Source organism: Castor canadensis, chromosome 6 (genome assembly GCF_047511655.1).
Source record: "Castor canadensis chromosome 6, mCasCan1.hap1v2, whole genome shotgun sequence".
In the NCBI taxonomy this organism is placed as follows: domain Eukaryota; kingdom Metazoa; phylum Chordata; class Mammalia; order Rodentia; family Castoridae; genus Castor; species Castor canadensis.
In genome coordinates, this window is record NC_133391.1 from 41,667,648 (window position 1) to 41,695,019 (window position 27,372).

Sequence of the window (27,372 nt, forward strand, 5' to 3'; positions counted from 1 at the left end):
TTTTTGATCTAACCTTTTCTGTAGTTCCTGGTCCCCTTTTCCTATTGGCCTCAGTTGCTTTAAGGTATCTGCTTTAGTTTCTCTGCATTAAGGGCAACAAATGCTAGCTAGTTTTTTAGGTGTCTTACCTATCCTCACCCCTCCCTTGTGTGCTCTCGCTTTTATCATGTGCTCATAGTCCAATCCCCTTGTTGTGTTTGCCCTTGATCTAATGTCCACATATGAGGGAGAACATACGATTTTTGGTCTTTTGGGCCAGGCTAACCTCACTCAGAATGATGTTCTCCAGTTCCATCCATTTACCAGCGAATGATAACATTTCGTTCTTCTTCATGGCTGCATAGAATTCCATTGTGTATAGATACCACATTTTCTTAATCCATTTGTCTGTGCTGGGGCATCTTGGCTGTTTCCATAACTTGGCTATTGTGAATAGTGCCGCAATAAACATGGATGTGCAGGTGCCTCTGGAGTAACAGTCTTTTGGGTATATCCCCAAGAGTGGTATTGCTGGATCAAATGGTAGATCGATGTCCAGCTTTTTAAGTAGCCTCCAAATTTTTTTCCAGAGTGGTTGTACTAGTCTACATTCCCACCAACAGTGTAAGAGGGTTCCTTTTTCCCCACATCCTCGCCAACACCTGTTGTTGGTGGTGTTGCTGATGATGGCTATTCTAACAGGGGTGAGGTGGAATCTTAGTGTGGTTTTAATTTGCATTTCCTTTATTGCTAGAGATGGTGAGCATTTTTTCATGTGTTTTCTGGCCATTTGAATTTCTTCTTTTGAGAAAGTTCTGTTTAGTCCACATGCTCATTTCTTTATTGGTTCATTAGTTTTGGGAGAATTTAGTTTTTTAAGTTCCCTGTATATTCTGGTTATCAGTCCTTTGTCTGATGTATAATTGGCAAATATTTTCTCCCACTCTGTGGGTGTTCTCTTCAGTTTAGAGACCATTTCTTTTGATGAACAGAAGCTTTTTAGTTTTATGAGGTCCCATTTATCTATGCTATCTCTTAGTTGCTGTGCTGCTGGGGTTTCATTGAGGAAGTTCTTACCTATACCTACTAACTCCAGAGTATTTCCTACTCTTTCTTGTATCAACTTAAGAGTTTGGGGTCTGATATTAAGATCCTTGATCCATTTTGAGTTAATCTTGGTATAGGGTGATATACATGGATCTAGTTTCAGTTTTTTGCAGACTGCTAACCAATTTTCCCAGCAGTTTTTGTTGAAGAGGCTGCTATTTCTCCATCGTATATTTTTAGCTCCTTTGTCAAAGATAAGTTGCTCATAGTTGTGTGGCTTCATATCTGGGTCCTCTATTCTGTTCCACTGGTCTTCATGTCTGTTTTTGTGCCAGTACCATGCTGTTTTTATTGTTATTGCTTTGTAATATAGTTTGAAGTCAGGTATTGTGATACCTCCTGCATTGTTCTTTTGACTGAGTATTGCCTTGGCTATTCGTGGCCTCTTGTGTTTCCATATAAATTTAACAGTAGATTTTTCGATCTCTTTAATGAATGTCTTTGGAATTTTGATGGGAATTGCATTAAACATGTAGATTACTTTGGGGAGTATTGACATTTTTACTATGTTGATTCTACCAATCCCACATTTTCTTAATCCATTCATCGGTGGTGGGGCATCTTGGCTGTTTCCATAACTTGGCTATTGTGAATAGTGCCGTTGAAGGAATTTTTAAGGTTAGAGAAATCATCCAATTTTATACAGAAAAAATAGTAAATTTGGTAAGCTCCTTGGGCTTCTATCTATTCCCTATGGGTAAGGAACTGACATTTGGACCTGTTTCTCTGTATCTCACCCAGGCCAAACTCTGCCTTTATACATTGGCAAGCTTGATATTTATATAAGGCAGCTAAGCAAGCCACTTTAAGTGAGGGGCTGGTTGTTTTGAACACTGGGTACTTGAAAAGAATGCCATTGATCAGCGATTTTTAACTTCTACTCTTTTGACAGTCTGATGAAAGCTATGGGCCCTCTCTGTAAAATTGTACACAGCTCATTTATGAGAACTGGAGTGTCATATACATCTTAAAGTTCACCCATGAACTCTTGATTAAAAACACCCGCCATCTGTGGAACCACCAAGTTGGGATACAAGAAAAACTTCTATGTGTGACTCAAATTACAACAGAAGTTGAGAGAACTACAATTTGATGTTAACTATAATTTAACTAGAACGAATATAGCTGTTGGGTATAATGGATTCTGTGATGAGTGACCCTATCCCCCTTAGGGCTGAAGGTCTCACTCCCCTAGATGCTGTAAGTGCTGCTGACAGCACAGTTGTCAACCCTGTGGAGATTGCCTCAGCTAAAGAGACCAGCTTTGCTCCAGAGCATGCCCCTTCCCGTTGGTATCCAGTGACGGATCCTTGTGAGCTGTCAGGCTGCAACCCTTTGCCCTGTTTTGGGACAACAGCTTCTGAGTGCTGTGCAGGGTTGTCTGAATCCTTGGGTTCTTCCAGGCAGCTGAATCTCCCCCTCTGCACAATTCTCATTTCTTCCTTTCTACCAGTGTAGCTCTCAAGAGCACCCTCCAATCACCTTTGTACAGAAGTGTCTGTCTCAAGGTCTGCTTTCTGGGAACCCAGCTTTGGGTAGAATCTAGAGTGGAATATTAGTACAAGTTAGTATCTTTAAGCCATAAAAGTAGGTCAGGCTAAAAGTAAAATTTGGTAAGATGAATTTGAATTTGTATTTTAAAACTTTTCTTTTTTTTGGCAGTACTGGGGTTTGAACTTGGGGCTTCACACTTGCTAAGCAGATGCTCTTCCACTTGAACCACTCCACCAGCTGAATTTGTATTTTAAATCTATGATTTAAAATATGTATTTTAATCTGCTTTTGAAAGTGTTGGTTTCTTTCATTTCTTGACTCCCAGTCCTCCTCTGGCATTGCAGAAAACTCCAAAAATCTTACAGCTTAATTTGTTTGATCTCACAGAATTGGCCCATGAAAGGTATGAGTTAAATAAGGTAGAGCTTACATGTCCCACAGAAACCCCTACAGTGGATAATACAATATAAAATATAAGATAAAACAATATTTCCTAAGATTTTTTGGATAGAATTTAGAAAATTTTTCCTTTTGTCACTATCATTAAAATTACTGGTATCATATGATCCAGAATACCACTCTTGGGGATATACCCAAAAGACTGTGACACAGGTTACTCCACAGGCACCTGCACACCCATGTTTATTGTAGCACTATTCACAATAGCCAAGTTATGGAAACAGCCAAGATGCCCCACCCCTGACAAATGGATTAAGAAAATGTGGTATCTATACACAATGGAATTTTATGCAGCCATGAAGAAGAACGAAATGTTATCATTCGCTGGTAAATGGATGGAATTGGAGAACATCATTCTGAGTGAGGTTAGCCTGGCCCAAAAGACCAAAAATCGTATGTTCTCCCTCATTTGTGGACATTAGATCAAGGGCAAACACAACAAGGGGATTGGACTTTGAGCACATGATAAAAGCGAGAGCACACAAGGGAGGTATGAGGATAGGTAAGACACCTAAAAAATTAGCTAGCATTTGTTGCCTTCAACGCAGAGAAACGAGAGCAGATACTTTAAAGCAACTGAGGCCAATAGGAGAAGGGGACCAGGAACGAGAGAAAAGGTTAGATCAAGAAGAATTAACCTAGAAGGTAACACACACGCACAGGAAATTAATGTGAGTCAACTCCCTGTATAGCTATCCTTATCTCAACCAGCAAAAACCCTTGTTCCTTCCTATTATTGCTTATACTCTCTATTCAACAAAATTAGAGATAAGGGCAAAATAGTTTCTTCCGGGTAGCGGGGCGGGGGCCGGGCAGGGGGGAGAAATGTCCCAAGCTTTGTATGCACATATGAATAAAAAAAAATAATAAAAAAAATTATTGGTATCTACTCTGATTATTTAAAATAAATATGGAAAAGCTATAAAGAGGAAAAAAATCTATGTAAAAATAAACTTTTCCTTATTTTCAGTTGGCAGAATGTTGGACATACTTTTTGGTAACCTTTCATTTAATGTAATAGCATATAATCATGCTTCCATGTCTTTAATTAATCTTCAAGAATATGAGTTGTAATGGTTGTATAATATTCTGCTCAGTGGTATACTGTGTTTAATTTAGCCAACTTCCTATGTGCTCAAATTTCCCCAACTTTGTTTTTTTTTTTTTTTTTGGTACTAAGCATAGGGCATTGCTTTAATTATTTAAAAAGCATACAGGGTTCTGTCATCACTGAAGAGTAGTGAGCTGTTAGGTCTGAGGTGGCCCTATCTGTACAGCCACAATAGTTGTAAAACTTCAAGGGGCAGTATTCACATAGATGATGTGAACTGAGGTGGTGTGTACAGCTCTCCATCACTCCTGCTTCAGAAGGATTGCCAGGATGGATTTATGTGTCCTCTTTGTCTTCTCAACAAGTTCAGCACTATGATGTGTGTCAGTTTTAGTATATGCTCACAGGATATAAGAAGAATTTGAACTATTTCCATAATTGTTTCCTAGGCAGAACTTGACTGCAGTGACTTTGGTCTTGCCAGCTCTTTCTTCATTTTATCCATTTGTTTTAGTATAAGAGGTCCCTAATTTAATATCGATATTATGAACAAGTCTGTCATGGAACATACTTCCCTTCCCAGCAATTGAAAAAATCTCTTTGGAGCAGTGGACTCTGAATGTGTTTTCCTAAGGATTATACGTGCACTTCCTGTATACAATAGTCCTACCTTACCTACAGTTTCACTTTCTGTGGTTTCGGTTGTCTGAAGGAATCTGAAAACATCAAATGGAAAATTCCAGATATAAATAGTTCCTAGTTTTAAATTGTGCAGCTGTACTGAATATGTGATGAAATCTCACATTGCCTTGCTCCATTCCACTTGGGACATGAATCATTCATTTGGCGTATCCACAATATATATATATACTACCCACCTGGTAGTCTCAGTTATCTGATCAAGTGTCTCTCAGATCAGTTGTGGTATTGCAGTTCTTGTATTCACAAAGTCCTTGTTTTGCTTCAGATCATCCCCAAAAGCACAAGAATAGTGATGTAGCAACTTTATTGTAGTATATTGCTACAATATTTTATTTTTAATTTTTGTTATTAATCTCTTATTGTGCTTAATTTATAAATTAAATTTTGTCATAAGTGTATATGTATAAGGAAAGCATAGTACTGTACTGATGCGGAAACCTGACTTGAATTGAAAATTTTGCTTAGACTGTCTTAAGATTGTGGTGTTCTTGTGCCTACTAATCTCTAGAAACATGTCTGGGTAAGTAAAGTTTTGGAGCCAATTTAAACAGCCTGGGCAAAACCTGCTCTTTTCGTAAATTATAGTCGTACCTATTGGTACACTTCATCATACTTTAGGGTGGTAGGCAGACAATTCATCAGAAATTAGGGGTCTGAGAATGTAAAGGAAAAATTCACTGTTCATTTCTGTGGCTCCTTCCTTGCCAGCTTGTGATAAGTTCATACCACTGTACTTCTGCCATTAATACTGAAAAGTATTGACCAAGAAAGTAAAGGTCAGAGCCTTTCTCAATAACTGGGTTCATATAATAAATTTGATGCTACTTAAAATGGCTGTGGAGGTATGATCAAAAATTTCCTTTTCTTTAAGTGATACTTAAGTGAGCCTGGTGATTGCACGAAGTTTTCTGGGATTCTTTTTTAGGAACTGTATCCCAGAGGAAGCCTCTTCTACCTCTACTCACAGGCAGAGTAATCAGTTCCACTTGACTAGAAATAAATCACCCACGTTGAACCATGATAGCTCCACAACTGGGCAATGCTGATAAAAACGAAAACAAAAGACCTCAATGAGGAATAGGTATGCAGATTTGATGAACTCAGCATGTAGCATTTTATTAGTTTCCTTCTGGTCTCCTCAGTTTCTCTCGCTCTCAAATAAAAATTGTATGGAAGAAAGCCTTTGTATAATGTAGTAACTATTTTATTTCTATACTCTTTCTAACTCAGCAAATTGAACTGTCCTAATTGCAACATATTTCTTTTGAATTCACCACTGATCTTTCTCTTTAGAATGAATGCCAGTTCCTTTGATCTCTAAAAAAGTCTGCTCATGCAGAAATTGCATACATGCTAATAGATACTTAATGATTTCTTTCTATATCAGGTAGAGTAAACATAGAGTAGGAAAAAAGCCCATGGGGTTATAAAATGTATCATTTTCTACAACAATCAGTTTCTTAATTTTTCAGTATTAAAAATAAAATTATTTAGCTGGGTGCCAGTGGCTCAGTCCTATAATCCTAGCTACTTAGGAGGCTGGGATCTGGAGGATTGCAGTTCAAGTCCAGCCCAGAAAAATAGTTCAAGAGACTCCATCTTTCAAATAATCAGAACAAAATAGACCAGAGGTGTGGCACAAGCCATGGATTGCCTGCTTTGTAAGCACGAAGCCCTGAGTTCAAACCTCAGTCCCACCCAAAAAAAAAAAAAAAGTTATTCAGGTAACAGAAGAAAAGCCTGTTCCAGGTAAGCAGTTTTCTCTTATCTGCAGGGGTATGCTCCAAGACCCCCAGTGATGCCTGAAAAGACACATAGTACCAAACCTTATGTATACTGTTTTTCCTAAACATGAAAACCTATGACAAAATTTAACTTATGAATTAGGCACAGCAAGAGATTAACATTAACAATAAAACAGTTATAATAGTATCCTATATTAAAAGTTATGTAGTCTTTTTTTGTTGTTTTTCATTACTGGGGTTTGAACTCAGAGATTTGTGCTTGCTAGGCAGGCACTCTAGCACTTGAGCCACATTTTCAGCCCTCAAATTATCTTACTGTATTGTATTCATCTTTCTTCTTGTGATATGAGATGATATAGTGCCTATGTAATAAGTTAAGTTACAACTTAAGCTGTGATACACTGAGGTAGTCCATTGATAACTAAGGTGGCTCCTAAGTGACAAATGGGTGGTAGCATACTCAGGATGAGCATCTACGCAATGGGTTGATTCCTGTCTGTGCAGGACCATATGAGATTTTTTCATACTACTTGAAACAGCATGCAATTGAAAATTTATGAATTGTTCATTTGTAGAATTTTTCTTTTTTTTTTTTTTTGCTTCTGCTAAATTCTTTTTATTTTATTTTATTTTTTTTCATTTTTCTTTTATTATTCATATGTGCATACAAGGCTTGGTTCATTTCTCCCCCCTGCCCCCACCCCCTCCCTTACCACCCACTCCACCCCCTCCCGCTCCCCCCCCTCAATACCCAGCAGAAACTATTTTGCCCTTATCTCTAATTTTGTTGTAGAGAGTATAAGCAATAATAGGAAGGAACAAGGGGTTTTGCTGGTTGAGATAAGGATAGCTATACAGGGCATTGACTCACATTGATTTCCTGTGCGTGGGTGTTACCTTCTAGGTTAAGACTGTGATTAAGCCCCAGTAACTGAAAGTACAGTTGGCCAGACCTTGGGATGGAGGAGGGATATTACACCTTATTGTCAGTGGTTCCTTAGTCCACATGTCACAAATTTAAATCCCTATTTTCCTTTAGCCTTGAAAGTCACAGAAAACATTATTTTAATACCATCATCATACTGAAGTTGTTGTGTATCAAGTGTCTTTGGTTCTCTCTACAAGCTTTAGTATATTGTAATTAGATGCATGTTGCTCCATGAAAGATGTATTTCCATGAAAGGTGCACTAGCTTGCTACCTTTACCTTTCATTCATTGCTTCATTAGGGGGTCTATTTTTAATATCACTGATTATAGTAACTTATCTTAAAATAAGCACCATGATAAGGTATGGTTTATGGAAAAATACTTTGTGAGGTGACTTTTTTTCTCACTATAAAATGTAATACTTGTTTATTATAGTGACTTAAAGCAGGATTCTAGAGCCAGATTGCCACATTATTATTTCATGGTCTTGTGATGGTTAACTATTGTTACATATATCATGTTCAACAGTGCCTGGGCCGTACATAGGCACTCCTTTATAGAGAGGGGACTTGAGACAGGGTCTCACTTTGTAGCCTTGGCTGTTCTCTAACTTGTGATTTTTCCTGCCTTTGCCTCCTGATTGCTGAGATTGTAGGCGCATGCCACTATGCTTTAAGAGTTGGCTATCTGCAGATGCTCAAGTCCCCTATATAAAGTGGCTTGGTTTACACATAACTTGTGCACAACCTCCTGTATACTTTAAATCACCTCTAGGTTGTCTGTAATACTTAATATAATATAAATTCTGTGTAAGAAAAAAAAGAATTGGCTGCTCCTGTTATCACCACTACCTTTTCCTTCCACCACTACTATTATTGGTGTTTTGTTATCATATTGTTGTTTTAGGGATTCAATGGTTTTGCTTCAACAAAATGTGTTTTTAGTAGATATTCTTATAGGGATTACAGGCGTGAACCACTACACCTGGCTCCTGAGCATATTTAAGTGGATATTTTTCCACTAAAAATAATTCCAATCTTTTTTCTTACATTCAAATATGTGCATAATGGATCCATCTTTTCTCCTACCTATTGTATTCAATGCTTTTTGCATTGAATAGTCATATTTGGTATACAGTAGGATCTCAGCTAAATATTTTACGGAAATGGTGTAACAAATGCTGAAATGATATGATGTGGGACTATCAAAGTGAGCAGTTTTTATATCAACATTAGATGAACGAAAAAGAAGAAAGACTAATGACAAGAATAATGTGGCAGTAATCATACACCAGCTGGTTAGTGACACATATAAACCCAGAGAGGTCCTTGATCAAAACAGCACAATTTTGAATGACAACCGAAGTGAGTATATGCACAAGGAGCCTTCAGTAGGGCTCAGCTGTTATCTGTTGTGCTGTTGGATGAAGAAAAGTATTTTTATAGACGCACAACACTCCTACATCTTTTGGATTTGTTCAGTGCTTACGTGCTGGTTTGCACAGGTCTGTGTCTATTTCAGGTCTTCCTCACTAATGGCAGCTTGCCCAAAGGAGGCAATTTTAGTGTCCAGTGTTCTTTTTTTATTTTATGAGATCCTTTCTCTATGGAATGCTTATTCTTTAGAATTAAATAGGAGTCTAAGAATAACCATTGTTTTCCTCCCTTCCATCTCAGCAGTCAATCTGTCGAGACAGGTGGGAAATCAAGAAGAAAGTAGTAGCTTAGGGTTAGCTTGCTAGTGGGTCTTTCATCTGGCTCAGCAACTTTTACACCTGAGTATATCAGCACAATTTAAAAAAAAAGCAAAGAATAATTGTTTTTTTTTAATAGTTTTTAACCCATATATAAATTATAAAAGTAGTTGCTAACATTTTAATTCCTTAAATTCATTTAATTCCTTAATTTCTCTAGATGCTGATGGAGGAAAAAGAAGAGTATTATTCTTAATATGCATGTAGGGCTATTTTATATTAGGTGAGCTCATAAAATAAGTCTGTTTTCTTGACTGTAAAACTGGATTGGGTCTATGAAATTCCATTTTGAATAATGATTATTATACTGCCCTTTCTTGACAAGAAAGCATAGTCAACAGCATAACTGTATGTTTTCTTTGGATAGCTGTACATATTAACAATTGGAATGACCTGCTCGTTAAACTGGCAAACACCAGGTCATTGTGTTCTGTATGGATGCAGAATATGAGTGGTTTTTTTGGTGGTGGGGGTGGGGGTGAGGGGTACTGGGGGGTTGAACTCAGGGCCTCATACTTGCTAGGCATGTGCTTTACCACTTGAGCCACTCCACCAGACCTTTTTTGTTTTGGGTATTTTTGAGATAGGGTCTCTCATGAACTATTTGCCTGAGTTGGCTTCAACCCTTGATTCTCCTAATCTCTGCCTTCTGAATAGAATTGGCATGAGCCACTGGTGCCCAGCAGAATAAAGGATTTTTGAATGGCAGAGTTTTCTGTAGGGGTTGTGAGTTTACCTGAGTTTTGGTCCATAAGAGATTCCGTCTGATTAAATCAAAGGAAGACTAATGATTTCCTTTGTTCTGAGCTGTTCTCTCACAATCAGCTTTGGACTCTTGTTGGCACTGGAAACATTATAGCCTGTTTCAGGTACTTCAGTGAGTGGTTCAACTGTGTGAGTGTTGAAGAATGAAAATTCAAGCCTTAAAGTATTCCTGGTATCCTTTTCTAAATTTATCCAAACTCTGCTCAGCTAATTTGCTTTTGCCTCTGGAGTTCTTGTTGACTCTAGAAAGGGACTTTTCTTTCCAGTGGAATGAAGCAGGTTCTCGAAGAGCTTATACTAAGTTGAATGTAAGAAACTATATCTGAAGGTTGGATTTAGGATTCTGGAGTTCCTGAGTTTATGCGTATGCTAGAATATAGTTTAACAAAGTCCAAACTTAATTTTATTCATTTACTGATTAATACCTTTTTTTTTGTGGTTCCTGGGTTTAAACTCCAAGGCCTATACCTTGAGCTGTTTTCAAGATAGGGCCTCATGCACTCTTTTGCCCTGGCTAACTTCAAACCTCAATCCTCCTGATCTCTGACTCCTGAGTAGCTAGGATTCCGGGTTTGAGCCATTGGCACCCAGCTTTACGGAACCAATCTTTACTTAAAAGCCTGATAGGAAGCACATGATACAAAATTGGGGTAGAGGGGCAGGATCCGTGTTACTTGCAGAGACATGTATAAGACAATTCATGTGGTTGGGGCTTGATGTTGTAACAGATAGATGGAAGAATGGAGAGGTGTGTTATGGGTATTCATATAAAAATATGTACATGTATATGTGTAATGGGGTACAGTCAATGATCATGTTATTCTCAAGAGTTTTTTTCTCATGAGGGGGTAAGAGCAAAAAAGTCTTCCCAAAGGAGATAACATTTATATTGCATTTTGAAAGTCATGTAAAGTAAACTAGCTAGTTCTAGTATTAGGTCAAGAAGAGCCTATAATTTATCCTTCTGCTTCATTTTTCTCCATAGAACTCACCACCATCCTACTTAGTATATTCATTCACAAATTCCTTCATTCGTCTGTCATACTTGAATATATGCTCCACAAGGCACAAATTTTGGTCTATTTTGGTTACTTCTGTGTTTCCAACACCTGGAAAAGTGCCTGAATGATAGCTAGAACTTAACTCAAACATGTGTTGAGTGAATGAACTTTGTGAGTTCTAGAATAGTTGGCTTATTTATAATTTTCCTTTAGCTTATTAAAAATATCCTAGGAAGTGGGTATGGTGGTGCACACTTATAATATTGCACACAGGAGCCTGAGATGGCAGGATCACTGTTGAGTTCAAAGCCAGCTGGGCTTCATAGTGAGACCCTACCTCAAAAAACCCAAAAAGTAAAACTAAAAATATCTCCCTAGAATTTTTATGTGCTAGGGATTGAAGCCAAAGCTTCCTGCATGATAGGCAGGTGCTCTTACCACTGAACTTACATGTACCTCAGTTTTCTCTCATATTTTTGCTTAATATTTTTCTTTCTTGTGTACTTGAATCTCTCTAGTGATAGGACATTTTAAAAATAGTATTTCTTTCTTATTTCTTTTTTGGCAATTCAAACTGAGGTTTGAACCAAAGGCTTCATACTTGCTAGGCGGGCGCTTTACCACTTGAGTCATGCCTGTAGCCTTTTTGCTCTAGTTTGGAGAGAGAGCCTTGCTTTTGCCCAGTCCATTCTGGACTGTGTCAATCCTTGATTCTCCTATTTCACACTTACCTCCATCACTGAGGTGACAGCTTTCTTCTGTGGAAATGGGGTCTTGCAAACATCTTTGCTCAGGGTTATCTAGAACTACAATCCTCCTGATCTCAGCCTCTCACATAGTTTGGGATGACAGGCATATGTCACCACACCAAGCTGTTGAGATGGGGTCTCTAGAACTTTATTTGCATGGATTGGCATCAAACCATAGTCCTTCCTGTTTCAGCCTTCTCAAGTAGCCAGCATCCAGCTTCACAGTGTTTCTTGAATGTGTGTAGCCCATGGTGGAGTGACTCTAGCTGTAAGGGCGCCTGCTTAGCAAGAGTGAGGCCTAAGTTCAAATACCAGTGGGCTCCCCGCCCCACGAAGAAAGAAATCACACAAATGTAGCAGCTTGTTCTCTGTCTTACAGGTTTTCTCTATCTTAACCACTGTTTAACGCTACACCTGCTTGGGCTATTACTCTTTTGCAGGGGGAGGGAGTATAAAGAATAATGATGGGGGGCTAAATTCAGCTATGATATATTGTAAGAACATTTGTAAATGTCACAGTGTACCCTCAGCACAACAACAAAAAGAATACTGGAAAACATTACAGAGAAATAAAGCAGTCAAAAAGTAGCTCAGGCTGACTTTGAATTTATGTAGCCCAAGGCTGCCCTCAGATATCAATCCTTCTGTCTTGCCTCAGCCACCGAGTGATATGATTATAGGTGTGTACCATCACACCTGGTTTGCTTCCCATAATCTCTTTTCTGAACAGATAAAACCCTGGAATTAATTTTCATGTCTGTATGCAAGTTAGTTTAAATTTCCCTCTGCAGCCACCAGAATTATCTAACTAAAACGGCCAGGCCTTTTCTGTGCTTAAAAATCTCTAGATTTTTAAGTGCTTCCCATCCCTCTAGAATAAAATTTCCTTAGATATATAAGCCCATGTGTAGTTTGGCTTCAGATTCATAATGGGGGAGTCTCTTACCATCTCATCATATTATAAAATTGGGTGTCTTCATTTTCACTAGTGCCTGGCATGTAATAAAGAATTCAATAATTTTTTTTGAATAAATGTCCATAAGTGTAAGAGGGAATGAGTAGCTACAATAAGAAATTTCATTGAAAATCCTTGCTGTTTAGGTAAAGGATGATATAAAAAAATCTAACACTAGCATTTAAAAAGTTTTTCCTTTGATACAGATTATTTTGGCAGTACTGGAGTTTGAACTCAGGGCCTTACTCTTGCTAGGCAGGCTCTCTACCACTTGAACCATTTCAAGTTTTCCCTTTGTACAGCTGATTTTTTTGCTATCTAGTTGCTCTGTCCTTTGTCCTCCCACTTTTCTTCATGAAGGAAAATCTCTTGGCATTTACAGTGGCATTTTAGAGGTACTTGCCCTTCTCGTGGCTTTCCTCTCTGTCATTCTCTTCATCCTAGCTCCCATCCTTGTTTTGTTAGGGATTTGTGTATATGTGTGTATGTTTGTAGCCATGTGCACCTTTTTTCAGTTTGGTGCTAAATTGTGGCCTTAAATCTTTGCATATAACTCTGAAACTCTTAGACTAAGTTATTTTCACTGAATACAGACACACAGAAACAACCCTGATCTATTTCTGACTGGGATGATTTTTATTGTGCTTTTTCCATCTTAATGTCTTTTTTTCTCAGATTGAAAATCTTCAGGAGCAGCTTAGAGATAAGGAAAAGCAGATGAGCAGCCTGAAAGAACGGGTCAAATCCTTGCAGGCCGACACCACCAATACTGACACTGCCTTGACGACTTTGGAGGAGGCCCTTGCAGAGAAAGTGAGTGACTGGCCCAGGTTCTTTGCAGAGACTTTTATTCTGCTTTCTTGTCACTTGAAAATTCATTATAAAATACAGAAGAAATCCCTTGCAGGAAAAGAGTTCTTTGCTGTTTGCGACAGAGACTTAATATAAAGAAGAAAGAAAATCCATTTTCTTGCTATTGACTTAAACACCTGCTATTAGGCAAGGTGAAGTCTACAGTAGAGGGCCACGGCTGAAATTTGTAAAGAATCAGTCACATGTTTCCTATTTGCTGTTTTCTGAGGACAAAGAAAATTTCCTTTTATTTATATGGTCAACTAGACAATACCCGCTGCTGAGTATCAGGAGGAATACATAATTAGTACTTCTTTACCTTACTACTTTGGTGCATAATACTCACAAATTTTAATCATTTATGTAGGAATAGTTTTTTCAGGAATAGTTGACTAAAGAAGTGGCCTAACATGACTTGTATTACTGTCTCAATATGTGGTTTAGGAATCTCTTTGGAACATTTTGATTGAATCTTTTTAGAGGGATGGGGGACACTGTTCCTTAACTTTCTTGGATTCAGAATGCTTCAGGTTGCCTACCAGGATCAAGTTTGCTCCCTGAATATATTTAGAAATACCACCTGGAAATACACTGGAATTGTTTCAAATTTTAAACTTTCTGAGCACCTGTCAGTAGAAGTTTTAGTGATTTTTTTCCTTGCCTTTGCTCTTTATACTCTAGGCTTCCTCCCCACCCTCCCTGCTTTTCTTCTGGGTAACTTTTTGTTATTGTCCTAAAGGTTTTTAGTTACTTGGAAACTGAGTTTTAATGGAAATATTCCAAGAGAATACTTCAGTGATATTTAGTCATATTTGAAAAAATAGGAAAAGAAACCTTGATATTTAGAAAAACCAAGCCAGATCTTTGTTACCTCAAGATGGGAAGGATGAATTCTTCAAACGGTAAATTTTTTGAAAACTGGAATGGCTTCTGAACAGAAGATAGACGTGTCAAATGTAATTAGCTGAAGCAGAATTAGGTGTGTAAGCACAAAAAAGAGCTCCTCATGTGTGGATGTGCTTTCTTACCAGGAGCGGACAATTGAACGCTTAAAGGAGCAGCGGGACAGAGATGAGCGCGAGAAGCAAGAGGAAGTGGATAACTACAAAAAAGATCTTAAAGACTTGAGAGAAAAAGTCAGCCTATTGCAAGGCGACCTCTCAGAGAAGGAGGTTAGATCACGAAAATGGAATTACTTGGATTGCTTAGTCATTGCATTGCGTTTATCTGTTATCTTTAAATGCATATAAAAAAGTATTTGGAGGAAGATTTTCTTAATATTCTGATAGCAGGCTTTTTGTGAATATTCCTTAAGGGATATTTCAAGAAGCTTTGCAGAGACATAGATTCATTTCCTAAGTCTTTATTTACCTCTTTTGCTGTTTTTCCCATTGGTTTCTTACTTTTCATAACATTTTTATGGATCCTAAAATAACTGAAGCCCAGTTAAATTTGGAGAAATATTGTGCTAATGGTAAGAAAAGTGACAGATAAAAGGAGTTTGCAAAAAAGAGGAAAACTTATTTATAACAAACTATTAGTAACAACTATTAGCCATTAAATTAGATGACTTGATGTATTTTGGTTTTGCTTTTGAAGGATCCTGTAAATGTGACCTAAATAGCCAAAAAGCCTAATGTTATATGATCAGATAATAATATATTAGGGTCTTTGGTGTCTGTCTCTAATATTGTCAGGAAAATTTATGGAAATAAATTCCTAATAGAATTTCCTTCTAAAAGGGAAAAGTGTTTATTTAAGTTAATGTAGTTACTAAGGTTGACTGCAGTTGCAGAGCTCAGTGTACTACTTTGTGAGAACTCCTTAAGTTACTGTTCAGTTGCTATTGGGAATCCATTGATACTCAAAAGGGAAAGCTAATGTTGTTTATTAGTTCATGAGTGTTCTAGAATCTTTAAGCCACTGTGATAATAAATTAAAATTTTTAGATATGTGTTTTATTTCGTTTAGCATTTACTATAGTTGTACCTTGCTTCTTTTAGGCTTCACTCTTGGATCTGAAAGAGCATGCTTCTTCCCTGGCTTCCTCAGGACTGAAAAAAGATTCACGGCTTAAGACACTAGAGATTGCTCTAGAGCAGAAGAAGGAGGAATGCCTGAAAATGGAATCACAGTTGAAAAAGGTTGAAGGAAATGTTACCGTTTTCTTGCTTTGCTTCAGATGAGAGTACAGTAGATAACTCTAGGTTGTTGATGTAGCTTAACTTATCAATGGAGTAAAAAGTCCTCAGAGTTTGAAATGCCATTTATACCTTCATTAATTTTCTTAGTATTCACAGCCTACTTTGTTTTATTTATTAGCCTCCCCAGTGTCTTAGAAAATCAAGTTTAGAGGAAGATTAAAATATGCAGCTACCCTTATAGGTGAAATGTGAGACCATAATGTAAAAATCTCAATTATATGATATTTTTTTCATGAGACTCAGACTTCCTAGAAGGAGATATTGTAACATACTGGTAATGACCTGATAGAGACATTTACTATCTATTTTCAGAGCACTTTCATCTATCAGCTTAACTGGAACCAAGGCTTTTGAGTATCTAGTTCATGTGGTTACTGACGACAAGGGGATATATATAGCCTAGTCTTGAGACTTCTTGTTTTGTTCTCTTTCCATGAATTAAATTTTGGAAATGCCAAAAATAAAATAATTGTCTGAAGCTACAAAAGGAAGAAAATCTAGTATCTTAAAGTTACTTTTGAATAAGTAAGAAAGTACTTTTTTTTGAAATTAAGGATTCTAATTATAATCAATTCAGATTTGACAGTTGACTTTCATTTTTGTTCTTCATAAGAAGTGGGTTAGTCAATTTTTGTCATTGTAACAAACACCTGAGTAGATAGTTAAGGTAGAAAATACTTACGTGGCTCATAGTTTCAGAGGTTTCAACCCATGCCTGGCTGGCCCCACTGCTTCCAGGTGTGTGCTGAGGCAGAGCATCATGACCACAGGATATGGCTGGGGAAGGCTGCTCACCTCATGGTGGAGAGAGTGTGGAGAGGAAAGGAGACAAGGTGTCCCCTTTAAGGGCACATCCCCACTGACTTACTCCCTGCAAGCAGGCTGCACCTTCTAGTTTCCACCACATCCAGTAATGCATCTAATATTGTGAATCCATCAGTGGATTAGCCAGCCCATAGACTAGGTCAGAGCCCTTGGGATCCAATGATGTCCCAAAAGCCCCACCTTTTGCATTGAGGATCAAGCCATCAACACATGACTTTGGGGGAGGGGGGCATTTCATATCCAGATCATAACTAGATATTTAATACCTAAATATAAGAGATGAAGTTGTTAGATATATTTAAGGTTATAAATCTGAGAGGTAATTATCCAGAGTCATGTTTTTAACATTTTAAACTCCTGTTTGGAACAATTTTGCATTCTCTTTTTGTTTTAGATTTTTTTCTGTATATCTTGATACTTTTATAGTTGGTCATTTATATGTTCTCTTGTATTTTCAGCTTTATATTTAGACTCATGATAAAAACATAAAATTATGTTCAGGTAGAGGAGGTTGGTGGCTTTTTGTCCTTTGATTTATTTCTTGTCATCTATCCATGTCTGGTTTCTCCCATTTTTCTGTTTCATTTTGGATAATTGTTTCATTTCAATTCATTATTGATATTTTCCTATTATATTACTTACACCGTGCTCTATTCCAGGAAGGAAGTTGCCTTTGCTCCTGGTCTCTCCCTCCTCCCCGCCAATTTTCTCTGTTATTTTTCTTTCTTTCTTTTTTTTTTTTTATAATGCTATGGATGGAACCCAGGGAGTAGAGCATGGTAGACAAGAGCTGTACCACTGAGCTACACTCCCCTTCCTTCTCTGCTTTTAATTGAGCATTTTATATGATTCCATTTTTTCTTCTGTTATAGAATATCAATTATACTTCTTAAAAATTTCTTTAACTGGTTGTCCGAGTATTTACAGCATTCATAGTTTGCTAATCTAAGTCCTCTCCCATTGCTATCCTACTTCACAGACAATACAGGTACTGTATTTATAAGAGAAGATCTCCAGTTCCTTCTTCTCTTCCCTTCCCACATCATTACTGTTCATTTCCATGTTCTCTAATTGCTCAATGTCCAGCAAATCCTCAGAATTACCATTTTAAGTGTTTTTGTGAATAGGTGAGCAGATATCATTTCTGACTCTGGATTGGGCTGTCTCTTCAGAATTTTGGTCTGTGGCATCACTTTTCTAGTAGGTGCAGCACATTCATTGATGATAGGTTTATCGAGCTTTTGTGTTGCTATACATTGGGAGTCATGATGCTAGAGGTCTTTGAATGCTGGTGCTGATGTAGTTCCATTGGGAGCACACCTACTCATTCTTATGACAATTATTTGTGAGTTTTGCTATTGTGAATAAAATCTAAAATGCTAATAAAGACGGCTTGGGAAGATGCGGACCACAAGGTGACCTAAGCGGTACGTGGTATTCCCACAGACAACCCTGGGCCAGATCAGCATAGCCCCCTGGACAGACAGACCCCCACCCAGGAAAAAAGAAAAAAAAAAATAAGCAATAACAACAAAAAAGACACGTAACAAAGAGGGCAGGGTGCCCTGAGCGCCGAAGATGGGGGAAGGGGAAATCCCTCACAACAAGCCGGCTGGAGAAGGCAGGAGCGGCAGCACACGTCCAGCAATCAGGAGCAGGAAAGCTTGTAAAAGCGGCAGTGGGAGGAAGACTCCACAGGAGAGTGGGGTAAGACCCACTTCCGACGTGAGCTGTAAATAAACACGCAGACCTGAGAAAGCGGGTGCAATGTCACCTCCCCCAGTGTGCTTGGAAAGGGGAAAGCTTGTAGCAGTGGCGGTCGAGCCCAGGAGAACTCTAAGTAAACAAAGCCTGAGGGGCTAGGTGAGTGTTAAGCTCACTCCTGAGATCTGCATAAATAAAGCCTCCAACACCATCAGGCTGACAGCAGCTGGCAGGTGAGCCACAGCCTCAGACAGCCATTCACAGAACTGTCTCCAGACTCTTTTTTTTTTTTTCCTCCCCACCTTTGATGAGACAACAACCCAACTACACCTGCATGCTGAAAAACTTACTGAAACGGTACTGCATTTGAAAGTGGGACACTTTGTGGGTTTTTTTTGTTTTGTTTTGTGCTGCTTTATTTTGGTTTTTTTTTTTTAGTTTTTTTCCCCTTTGATGAGACAGCGACAGAACTACTTCTGAGACACCATCTCCAGGACTGAAGGCTGAGGAACTAACACCAAAATTATTAAGACTGAAACTTTATTGCATTTGAACTTGGAGATTTTTTTTTCATTTAATTATTTTTTATTTTTATTTATTTTTTATTTTCAATCCTCTCTCTTGTCTCTCTAATGCCTGTTCAGCTTACTGTTGATTAGTACACTATCTTTCCCTGTTTATATCTTTGAAACTTTTGTTTGTTTGTTTTGGTTTTTTTCTACTTGTTTGTTTTTCCCTTTTCCTTTAACTTCTTTGCTTTCCATCTCCTCTCACCCTTCCATTCTAAATATCACCATTGTTAATATTACAAACTAGAAAATAGTTAATTGCACAATGGACAGAGACAATAACAACACCAAGGGCAATGACGGGAAGACAGAAAAAACAGGGAAACCAGTTTTCCCACAGCAAAAAAAATTAGTACAGGAACCAGAGGGAAATGAAGAAAACAGATACTCAGATCCAGACTCAACAAAATGAAGATAAATTATGCCAAAGAACCCAATGAAGCCCACAAGAACAATCTAAAAGAAGAAATACTACAGGTAATCAATGAGAATTTTATAGAGATGATCCTGGATATGGTCAAGTAAAATGTACAGGAGGTACTCAAGGAATTCCAAGACAACAAAACTAGAGAATTTGAAAAAGCACTAAAAGAAACCATAGAAACACTGTATAAACACCAAAGTGAAACAAAGAACATGGTAATAAATAGATAAATGAACTCAGGACAAAAATAGACAACACTAAGATTCCACCTCAGGCCTGTTAGAATAGCCATCATTAGCAACACCACCAACAACAGGTGTTGGCGAGGATGTGGGGAAAAAGGAACCCTCTTACACTGTTGGTTGGAATGTAAACTAGTACAACCACTCTGGAGAAAAATTTGGAGGCTACATAAAAAGCTAAACATTGATCTACCATTTGATCCAGCAATACCACTCTTGGGGATGTACCCAAAAGACTGTGACACAGGTTACTCCAGAGGCACCTGCACCCCCATGTTTATTGCAGCACTATTCACAACAGCCAAGTTATGGAAACAGCCAAGATATGCCCCACTACTGACGAATGGATCAAGAAAATGTGGTATCTATACACAATGGAATTTTATGCAGCCATGAAGAAGAATGAAATGTTATCATTCGCTGGTAAATGGATGGAATTGGAGAACATCATTCTGAGTGAGGTTAGCCTGGCCCAAAAGACTAAAAATCATATGTTCTTCCTCATCTGTGGACGTTAGATCAAGGGCAAACACAACAATGGGATTGGACTTTGAGCACATGATAAAGTGAGAGCACATAAGGGAGGTATGAGGATAGGTAAGACACCTAAAAAATTAGCTAGCATTTGTTGCCCTCAACGCAGAGAAACTAAAGCAGATACCTTAAAGCAACTGAGGCCAGTAGGAGAAGGGGACCAGGAACTAGAGAAAAGATTAGATCAAGAAGAATTAACCTAAAAGGTAACACACATGCACAGGAAATCAATGCGAGTCAACTCCCTGTATAGCTATCCTTATCTCAACCAGCAAAAACCCTTGTTCCTTCCTTTTATTGCTTATACTCTCTATTCAACAAAATTAGAGATAAGGGCAAAATAGTTTCTGCTGGGTATCGAGGGGTTGGGGGGGAGAAAGAGGAAGTGAGGGCTAAGGGAGGGGGTGGGGGAGGGGGGAGAAATGAGCCAAACATTGTATGCACATAGGAATAAAAATAAGTAAATAAATAAAATGCTAATAAAATGAAATACAGTTTATTGCCTATATCTGGGAACCAGATTTTGTTTTCTTAACTAACACATAGGTATTTATGAATCAGTAAGTTAACTATTCCCAGGAATACCTGAACAAATCTTTGGGGTGTGTGAATTAATAATATACCTTTCTCATAAAACTTTCTAGTTCTGTAATATGTCAGATGTACTAGAAAATTTTCCTGCAGTAGTAGTGTCTCTAATTCTCGCTTATATTGGTAATTGCTCCCCTGGAAAGAAAACAAAGCCCTTTGACTTTAATGAGGGTTTTTGTGAGAGTTGGAGCAGATTTTAGATACTCTATTTCAGATTTTACTTCATTCTAGGGAATGCAGTTTCCTAACGTTATTGTATTTAAAAGTAGGGCAAATATCATTATAGAGTTTTAAAATTTGATAGACTTTTAAATCTTCTTAGCAGTTTTTTATGTCTAAAGTTTTGTTGTCTTTGTCTTCTATATTAGTAGGCATTTTTTGCTTTATAGTTTATTTGTAGATACTAGTACAAATCATAGATTTAAATTGTTTGTAATATATTCTTCTTCCTGAAAACCATAACTGGTATACTTTTATATTTATTCAAAATGCTACTATGTTATTAGCATTGACATTTTCAAAGTAAAATATGACTGGCCTGAGGTAATGTTAATGAAGTCATTTTTGACCAAATTATATGTTTACACCTATATCCTATACCTGAATTTTGGTATTCTGTTTTCACCATGAGGTAATAACCTTAGAATTATTAATGAAAGGATTGAAAGTCAACTTTTGAGTTATAAGAATTTTAAGAAATGCTAAATATTTTTCAGTATGTATTTCTTTTTTTCTTTTTTTGAGGTACTGGGGCTTGAACTCAGGACCTATACCTTGAGCCAATTAACCAGACCTTTTTTGTGGATGATTTTTTTGAGATAAAGTCTCTTAAACTATTTGCCTGGCGTGGCTTAGAACTGCAATCCTCGTGATCTGTGCCTCCTGAGTAGCTAGGATTACAGGCATGAGCCAGCCACACCTGGCCCAGTATTTGTTTCTATACTGATTTTTTATTTCTAAGCTTTTAAAAAAAAGTTTTGACTTTTCTTTTTCTTGTTTATCCATTTAAACCTAGGGCCTTAGACTCACTGGACAGACCTCTACCACTTGGGCCATGCCCCCAACTCACTTACCCTATTCTTAAACCATTTTCCATTTCCTTCTTCTTCTCTCTAATTCTTTTCCCTTTAGTATCATGAAATGGTGTTGAACCACTCTTTGAAGACAGTAAGCAACCTGGTAAAGTGGTGTCTTAAAGGCCTGGTTCATGTATTTCTCTGTATTTTTGAATGGATGACCTTTTTCGTTTTTATTTTTCGTTAATTACCCTATGGAAAAGTGAATGTACTTAACCTCATCTCTCCATCAAATCAAAACTAGATTTTTTTAAAATTTTATTTTTTTCTTTTATTCATATGTGCATATAATGTTTGGGTCATTTCTCCCCCCTCCCCCCCAGCCCCTCCCTTACTTCCCCACCTCCTTCCTTTCTCCCCACTACCCCCTTTCTACCAGGCAGAAACTATTTTGCCCTTATCTCTAATTTTGTTGAAGAGAGAGTATAAGCAGTAATAGGAAGGACCAAGGGTTTTTGCTAGTTGAGATAAGGATAGCAGGGAGTTGACTTGCATTGCTTTCCTGTGCATGTGTGTTACCTTCTAAATTAATTCTTCTCAAATTAACCTTTTCTCTAGTTCCTGGTTCCCTTCTGTTGGCCTCGGTTGCTTTAAAGTATCTGCATTAGTTTCTCTGCATTGAGGGCAACAAATGCTATCTAGTTTTTTAGGTGTCTTACCTATCCTCATACCTCCCTTGTGTGTTCTCGCTTTATCATGTGATCAAAGTCCAATCCCCTTGTTGTGTTTGCCGTTGATCTAATGTCCGCCTATGAGGGAGAACATATGATTTTTGGTCTTTTGGGCCAGGGTAACCTCACTCAAAATTATGTTTTCCTGTTCCATCCATTTACTTGTGAAAGATAACATTTCATTCTTCTTCATGGCTGCATAAAATTCCATTGTGTATAAATACCACATTTTCTTAATCCATTCGTCGGTGGTGGGGCATCTTGGCTGTTTCCATAACTTGGCTATTGTGAATAGTACTGCAATAAACATGGGTGTGCAGGTGCCTGTGGAATAACCTGTGTCACATTCTTTTGGGTATATCCCCAAGAGTGGTATTGCTGGATCATATGGTAGATCAATATTTAGATTTTTAAGTAGCCTCCAAATTTTTTTCCAGTCGTTTTACTCAAAAGTAGATTTTTTTGAATGACTTTTTGATGTGAAATGAATGTAGAAAAGTTTCTGTAAGACCAAAAATCTTTCCTAAACTTTGGTAAGATTTGGTTTTCTGTGGTCTTTGCTTTGTTTATTCGGAGCTCCTTCTCTTCTTTCCCTTTGCTATCACTGTATTGTGACTTTTAATGCTCTGATTTAGGGTAGAATTTTGCTACCACATAAAAATCCATGTCTGTCAATAGAATTTTATTTATAGATCATGCTTATTAACTGAACTTTATCATAGCTGAGGAAACTGAAACAAAAGAAATTGGTAAAGAGTTTAATCTTCAGTATGTAGTGTTGCTTCCACCATGTTAGGCTTGGAAATTTTTTAAAAGAAATATTTGTAACCTATTTTGGAAAGTTTCTCTTTTTTATAAAGTTGCAAAGGTCTTTAAAGTAGTTTAATGTTCCTAGAATTCCATTTTAAAGTCCAATTGAATTCAGCAAGAGTTTAGATACAAACTTCTGATATAAAATTTGTTTTTATAGTAGTAAGAGAAGATTCATAATATCTTTGATTTTTTTTTCCTAACTTGAATTCTTTTTATATTTAAAGTTTGTCATTTGATATTCTGAATCATCCTGTGGACTACATTTAACCTTATAATTAATTATTGATTATTTACTCCCTTCCCTTCAGATATTTTTCTTTTCCTGTCTTTAGGCCGATGGGCTGCTGTGAATCAAATGCACACTCTTACCCTACTTTGCGCATATTCATTTGTTCAACAAGTAATTGAGTTTCTACTCTCTGTCAGTTGCCATGGTGGATATTGTGGATAGATATAGTAGCAAACAAGACAGGCGCTGCCCTTGACCTCGTAGATGCCTCATTTGTCAGGGAAAGTAGACACTCACGCAAAGAGTTCTGGTAAATCAGTGTGTTATGAAAGTGCACATCAAAGAACACCAACCTAGGTCAGGGGCGTGGAGGGCTTCCTCATACAAGTGACATTTACTAATGTGGAGACCTCAAAGTTAGGATACCCTGGCATGTATGGAGACCTAGAGCACTGGTGTGCAGCAGTTATATTTGTGGACTTCCAAGTAATACACTCATAATCACTAATCATTAGAGATATTCCAGTGGTGTTGAATAGAATCTGGCCTTCAAGTTTGTTTACATGGTCATTTTTTGTGCCCCCACTCCAAACCTTCTTCTGTTGTCTGTCACCTTTTTTTGTGGAGAGTGGGGATTTTCTGTCATTCCTGCTTTTATTTGCATCTTCAGTATCTTTTTTTAAATTGTTTTTCTTCCTCTTGGTAACATGACCAGATTTCTATAAAGTCACTCCTGATCTTGTTGCTTCTTTCTCTTTCTATTAGACCTAATGTACCTAATGTATTAAAAGAGGATCTTTTTAATCTCTCCTTTCCGTTGAAGGTTAACTGCTATAGAAACTACCCTCCTGCCTTTACATACAAAACTGGCAATACAACGTGAAATAACTGATTTTAGACATTGGACAACACCCAGTTGAGAATAGTGATCTGTTTTTACCTTCTAAACTTACATAGTTTTTGTTTCTTAAAATATACTTCAAAATGCAAGTAAGTTAAAGATTAGGGAAGCCAGTATTTAAGATAGACAAAATATTTTTCACCAAAAGTGAAGCCTGAAAGAAATGAACTCCATAAAAGTTTAGCTATTTCTTCTGTGAAGCATTATCTTAATTTACATAAATATTTATTGTTTACTCAGGGTGCTTTGCACCAGAGATTTCTGAATATTTCTGAAGAATGTATCTTTGCCCCTTGAATATTTTTTCAAAGAATTTTTGACACATTTAATATAAGAAGTATTAAATTGCTTTATTTTTCTTTTTCTTTTCTTCTTTTGCGGGACTGGGACTTGAAATCAGGGCCTGTGCCTTGAGTCACTCCACCAGTCCTTTTTTGTGATGGGTTTCTTTGAGATAGGGTCTCAGATACTATTTACCTGGCTGGCTTTGAACCTAAATCCTCCTGATATCTGCCTCCTGAGTAGCTAGGATTATAGGTGTGAGTCACTGGTGCCCAGTTTAAATTGCTTATTGAATAAGAAAAAAAACCAAAACATCTTAGCTTGCCTTCTCATTAAATACATTATACATGCATGGCTTTAGAGATTTAGCAGGAAAATAAGACTTGAAAATTCATTTTAAATCATTGGAACTTCTTTGTATTCCAAAATGCATTGATGTTATTAGATGCCTTTTACAACAGAATCCTGACTAAAACTTCTCCTAGTTCTTGATTTCTGATTCCATTTGTTTGTCCCATGGTATCTTGTGAATTCTGAATCCTGGGTTTAGGGAGGTGCCCATTGAGGGTAGCCATTTTCTTGCCTAACTCCATTTTCTTGGCATCACATTTGCAGTATCTGTATATTTCTAGATTCTTAGGGCCATGTGATTCACATGTGATTGGTAAAGCAAGATGTAGGGGAAGGAAATGGATGGAGGTGAGGGTCCAATGAGAATTAGGTTTCCGCATTGGTACCAACTGTATAAGATTGGCAATGAGTCCTTGGTGGGCCTTTTTGGTACCACCTTGGCAAGACCAATAGCAGTCTTATACTTTGTTAGTACATCTTTGTTAGTAAACTGTGAAGCCTTAATTGGCTTATTACAATTTTTGGCCTAATAATAAATATTCAGAGATACATTTCTTAAGCAGAGAAAACCGTTATAAATTGAAGAGTAGCTATTAAATATTTGATAATATTCTATTTAAATTGGAATATGAACAGTTCTTTGGCTCATGGTTTACCCAGGTGCCACTGCATGTGTATCTGATAGACTTTGAACACTTGTGTTTTCTTTGTAGGCACACGAGGCAACGTTAGAAGCCAGAGCCAGTCCAGAGATGAGCGACAGAATACAGCAATTGGAGAGAGAGATTGCCAGGTATAAAGATGAATCTAGCAAGGCCCAGGCAGAAGTTGACCGACTCTTAGAAATCTTGAAGGAGGTGGAAAATGAGAAGAATGACAAGGATAAGAAGATAGCCGAGTTGGAAAGGTAAGGAAAGGGAAGCTAAATGGGACTTACTGGGTTAGAGAAACTAAAGTATGGTTTTAAAACTATATACTTTCCAGGATATATTTGTTTCTGTTTTACCTGCCTCTGAATTTAGGTTCTTGAATGCTTACTATTACTTTATTACCTACTTGTTATTCGAAGTCAGTATAACTTCTTCATTGCAGTCTCTAAAATGCAACATAGAATGAGAATAAAGTGATGAAATACAGACTTCAACATCATTGACAAGAGAAAGTATTCATTAATTAAGAAATTAAAGTTTTCTGTTAGCAAGTAAAAAAATCCAAATAGCTACTTTTATTATTTATTTCTCTATAATGAGCAAATGATCCTCAATTATAAAAAATTAATATTTTATCATTGGTTTAAACTTATTTTTTGCTGGACTGATGCTCTTTTGGGCTGTGAATTTTTAGACATTATACTTTGTAGTGTGGAAAAACAAGTTATTAGTTCATAGATAAAAATTAGAAGGAGGTCATTTTAGTGATAATTGAGGAGACTCAGATGTGATTTTTATGAGACTTTGAATTTTTCAAGATGGGCTGTACTTGAACAGGTCCTGCCAGACATCTCCGTTAGGATTTTCTTTGTATTATTATTATTATCGTCATTATCATTTTATACTGAAGATCAGGTAGATAGCCTAGTAACCTCTTCCTTTTTACTTACATTTAACATTAACTCACAAGTCCATAGAAACAGCTATTCCAGTAGAGCGTCATAATTAACCATGTTCTTCTAAACAGCCAAAAGGACTGATAGTGATAGAATCCATGTGAATGTATGGGAACTGAGCCTTAGGAATCATTTATTTTCATGCTTTTGAAAGGCTAAGAAGTATTAAACTACTTCCACAAATTGTTTCCTATGTTTTAAATTTTGTGGGGGATTACTGTTAGGTTCCTTTGAAGTTACTATTTTCTTCTATTCTGTATCTGTAGAAATTTGATTTTCAAGAAACCAAAATAACAAGGTCCAACCCTCATAGTTCTCTACTGTACTGAAAGTGTGAATAGCGTAGGCTCATTACCTGCTCTCATTTTTCTCTCATTTTGAAAGTAACTCTCTTTGTTTTATCTAGTTCTAGATAAGACAAATGGATAAAATCTTTTAAATCAGAATTTAAAAATTACCAAAGTACCAAAACTTCAAAAAGATAGACTGCATTTTTTACTCATCTTAACTCTTTGCCCTGTGCCCTTTTCCTGGGGTGCATGCATGTGCTCGCTCTCTCTCTCTCTCTTTCTCTCTCTCTCTCTCTTCCTTATATATCTACCTACATACACCTCTTTTGGCTTTTATATGGATCTGAAATCAACAGCAGTACTACATAGATTAAAATATAATACCGCTTATTGATTAATGACATCCCACTAAGTATATTTCAGAAAAGAAATTCCTTAATAAAGTTTTTTTCTTTGTTTTTATTTTTTACATTAAAATATCTATATTTGAAGTTACTGCTCCCTATTCCATGGAGCTTGC

The 27,372-nt window shown here is 37.2% G+C and overlaps 1 protein-coding gene across 10 annotated transcripts in view; it reads left to right on the forward strand.

The window, feature by feature from the left end:
- Erc1 (ELKS/RAB6-interacting/CAST family member 1) overlaps positions 1–27,372 on the forward strand; it is a 442,275-nt gene that overhangs the window by 148,260 nt on the left and 266,643 nt on the right. For all 10 annotated transcript variants that reach the window (XM_074076350.1, XM_074076353.1, XM_074076356.1 and 7 more), the window contains 4 exons: positions 13,364–13,501; positions 14,572–14,712; positions 15,544–15,684; positions 25,670–25,863. In XM_074076350.1, coding sequence (XP_073932451.1) covers positions 13,364–13,501; positions 14,572–14,712; positions 15,544–15,684; positions 25,670–25,863 — 614 coding nt within the window. The remainder of the gene's footprint in view (positions 1–13,363; positions 13,502–14,571; positions 14,713–15,543; positions 15,685–25,669; positions 25,864–27,372) is intronic.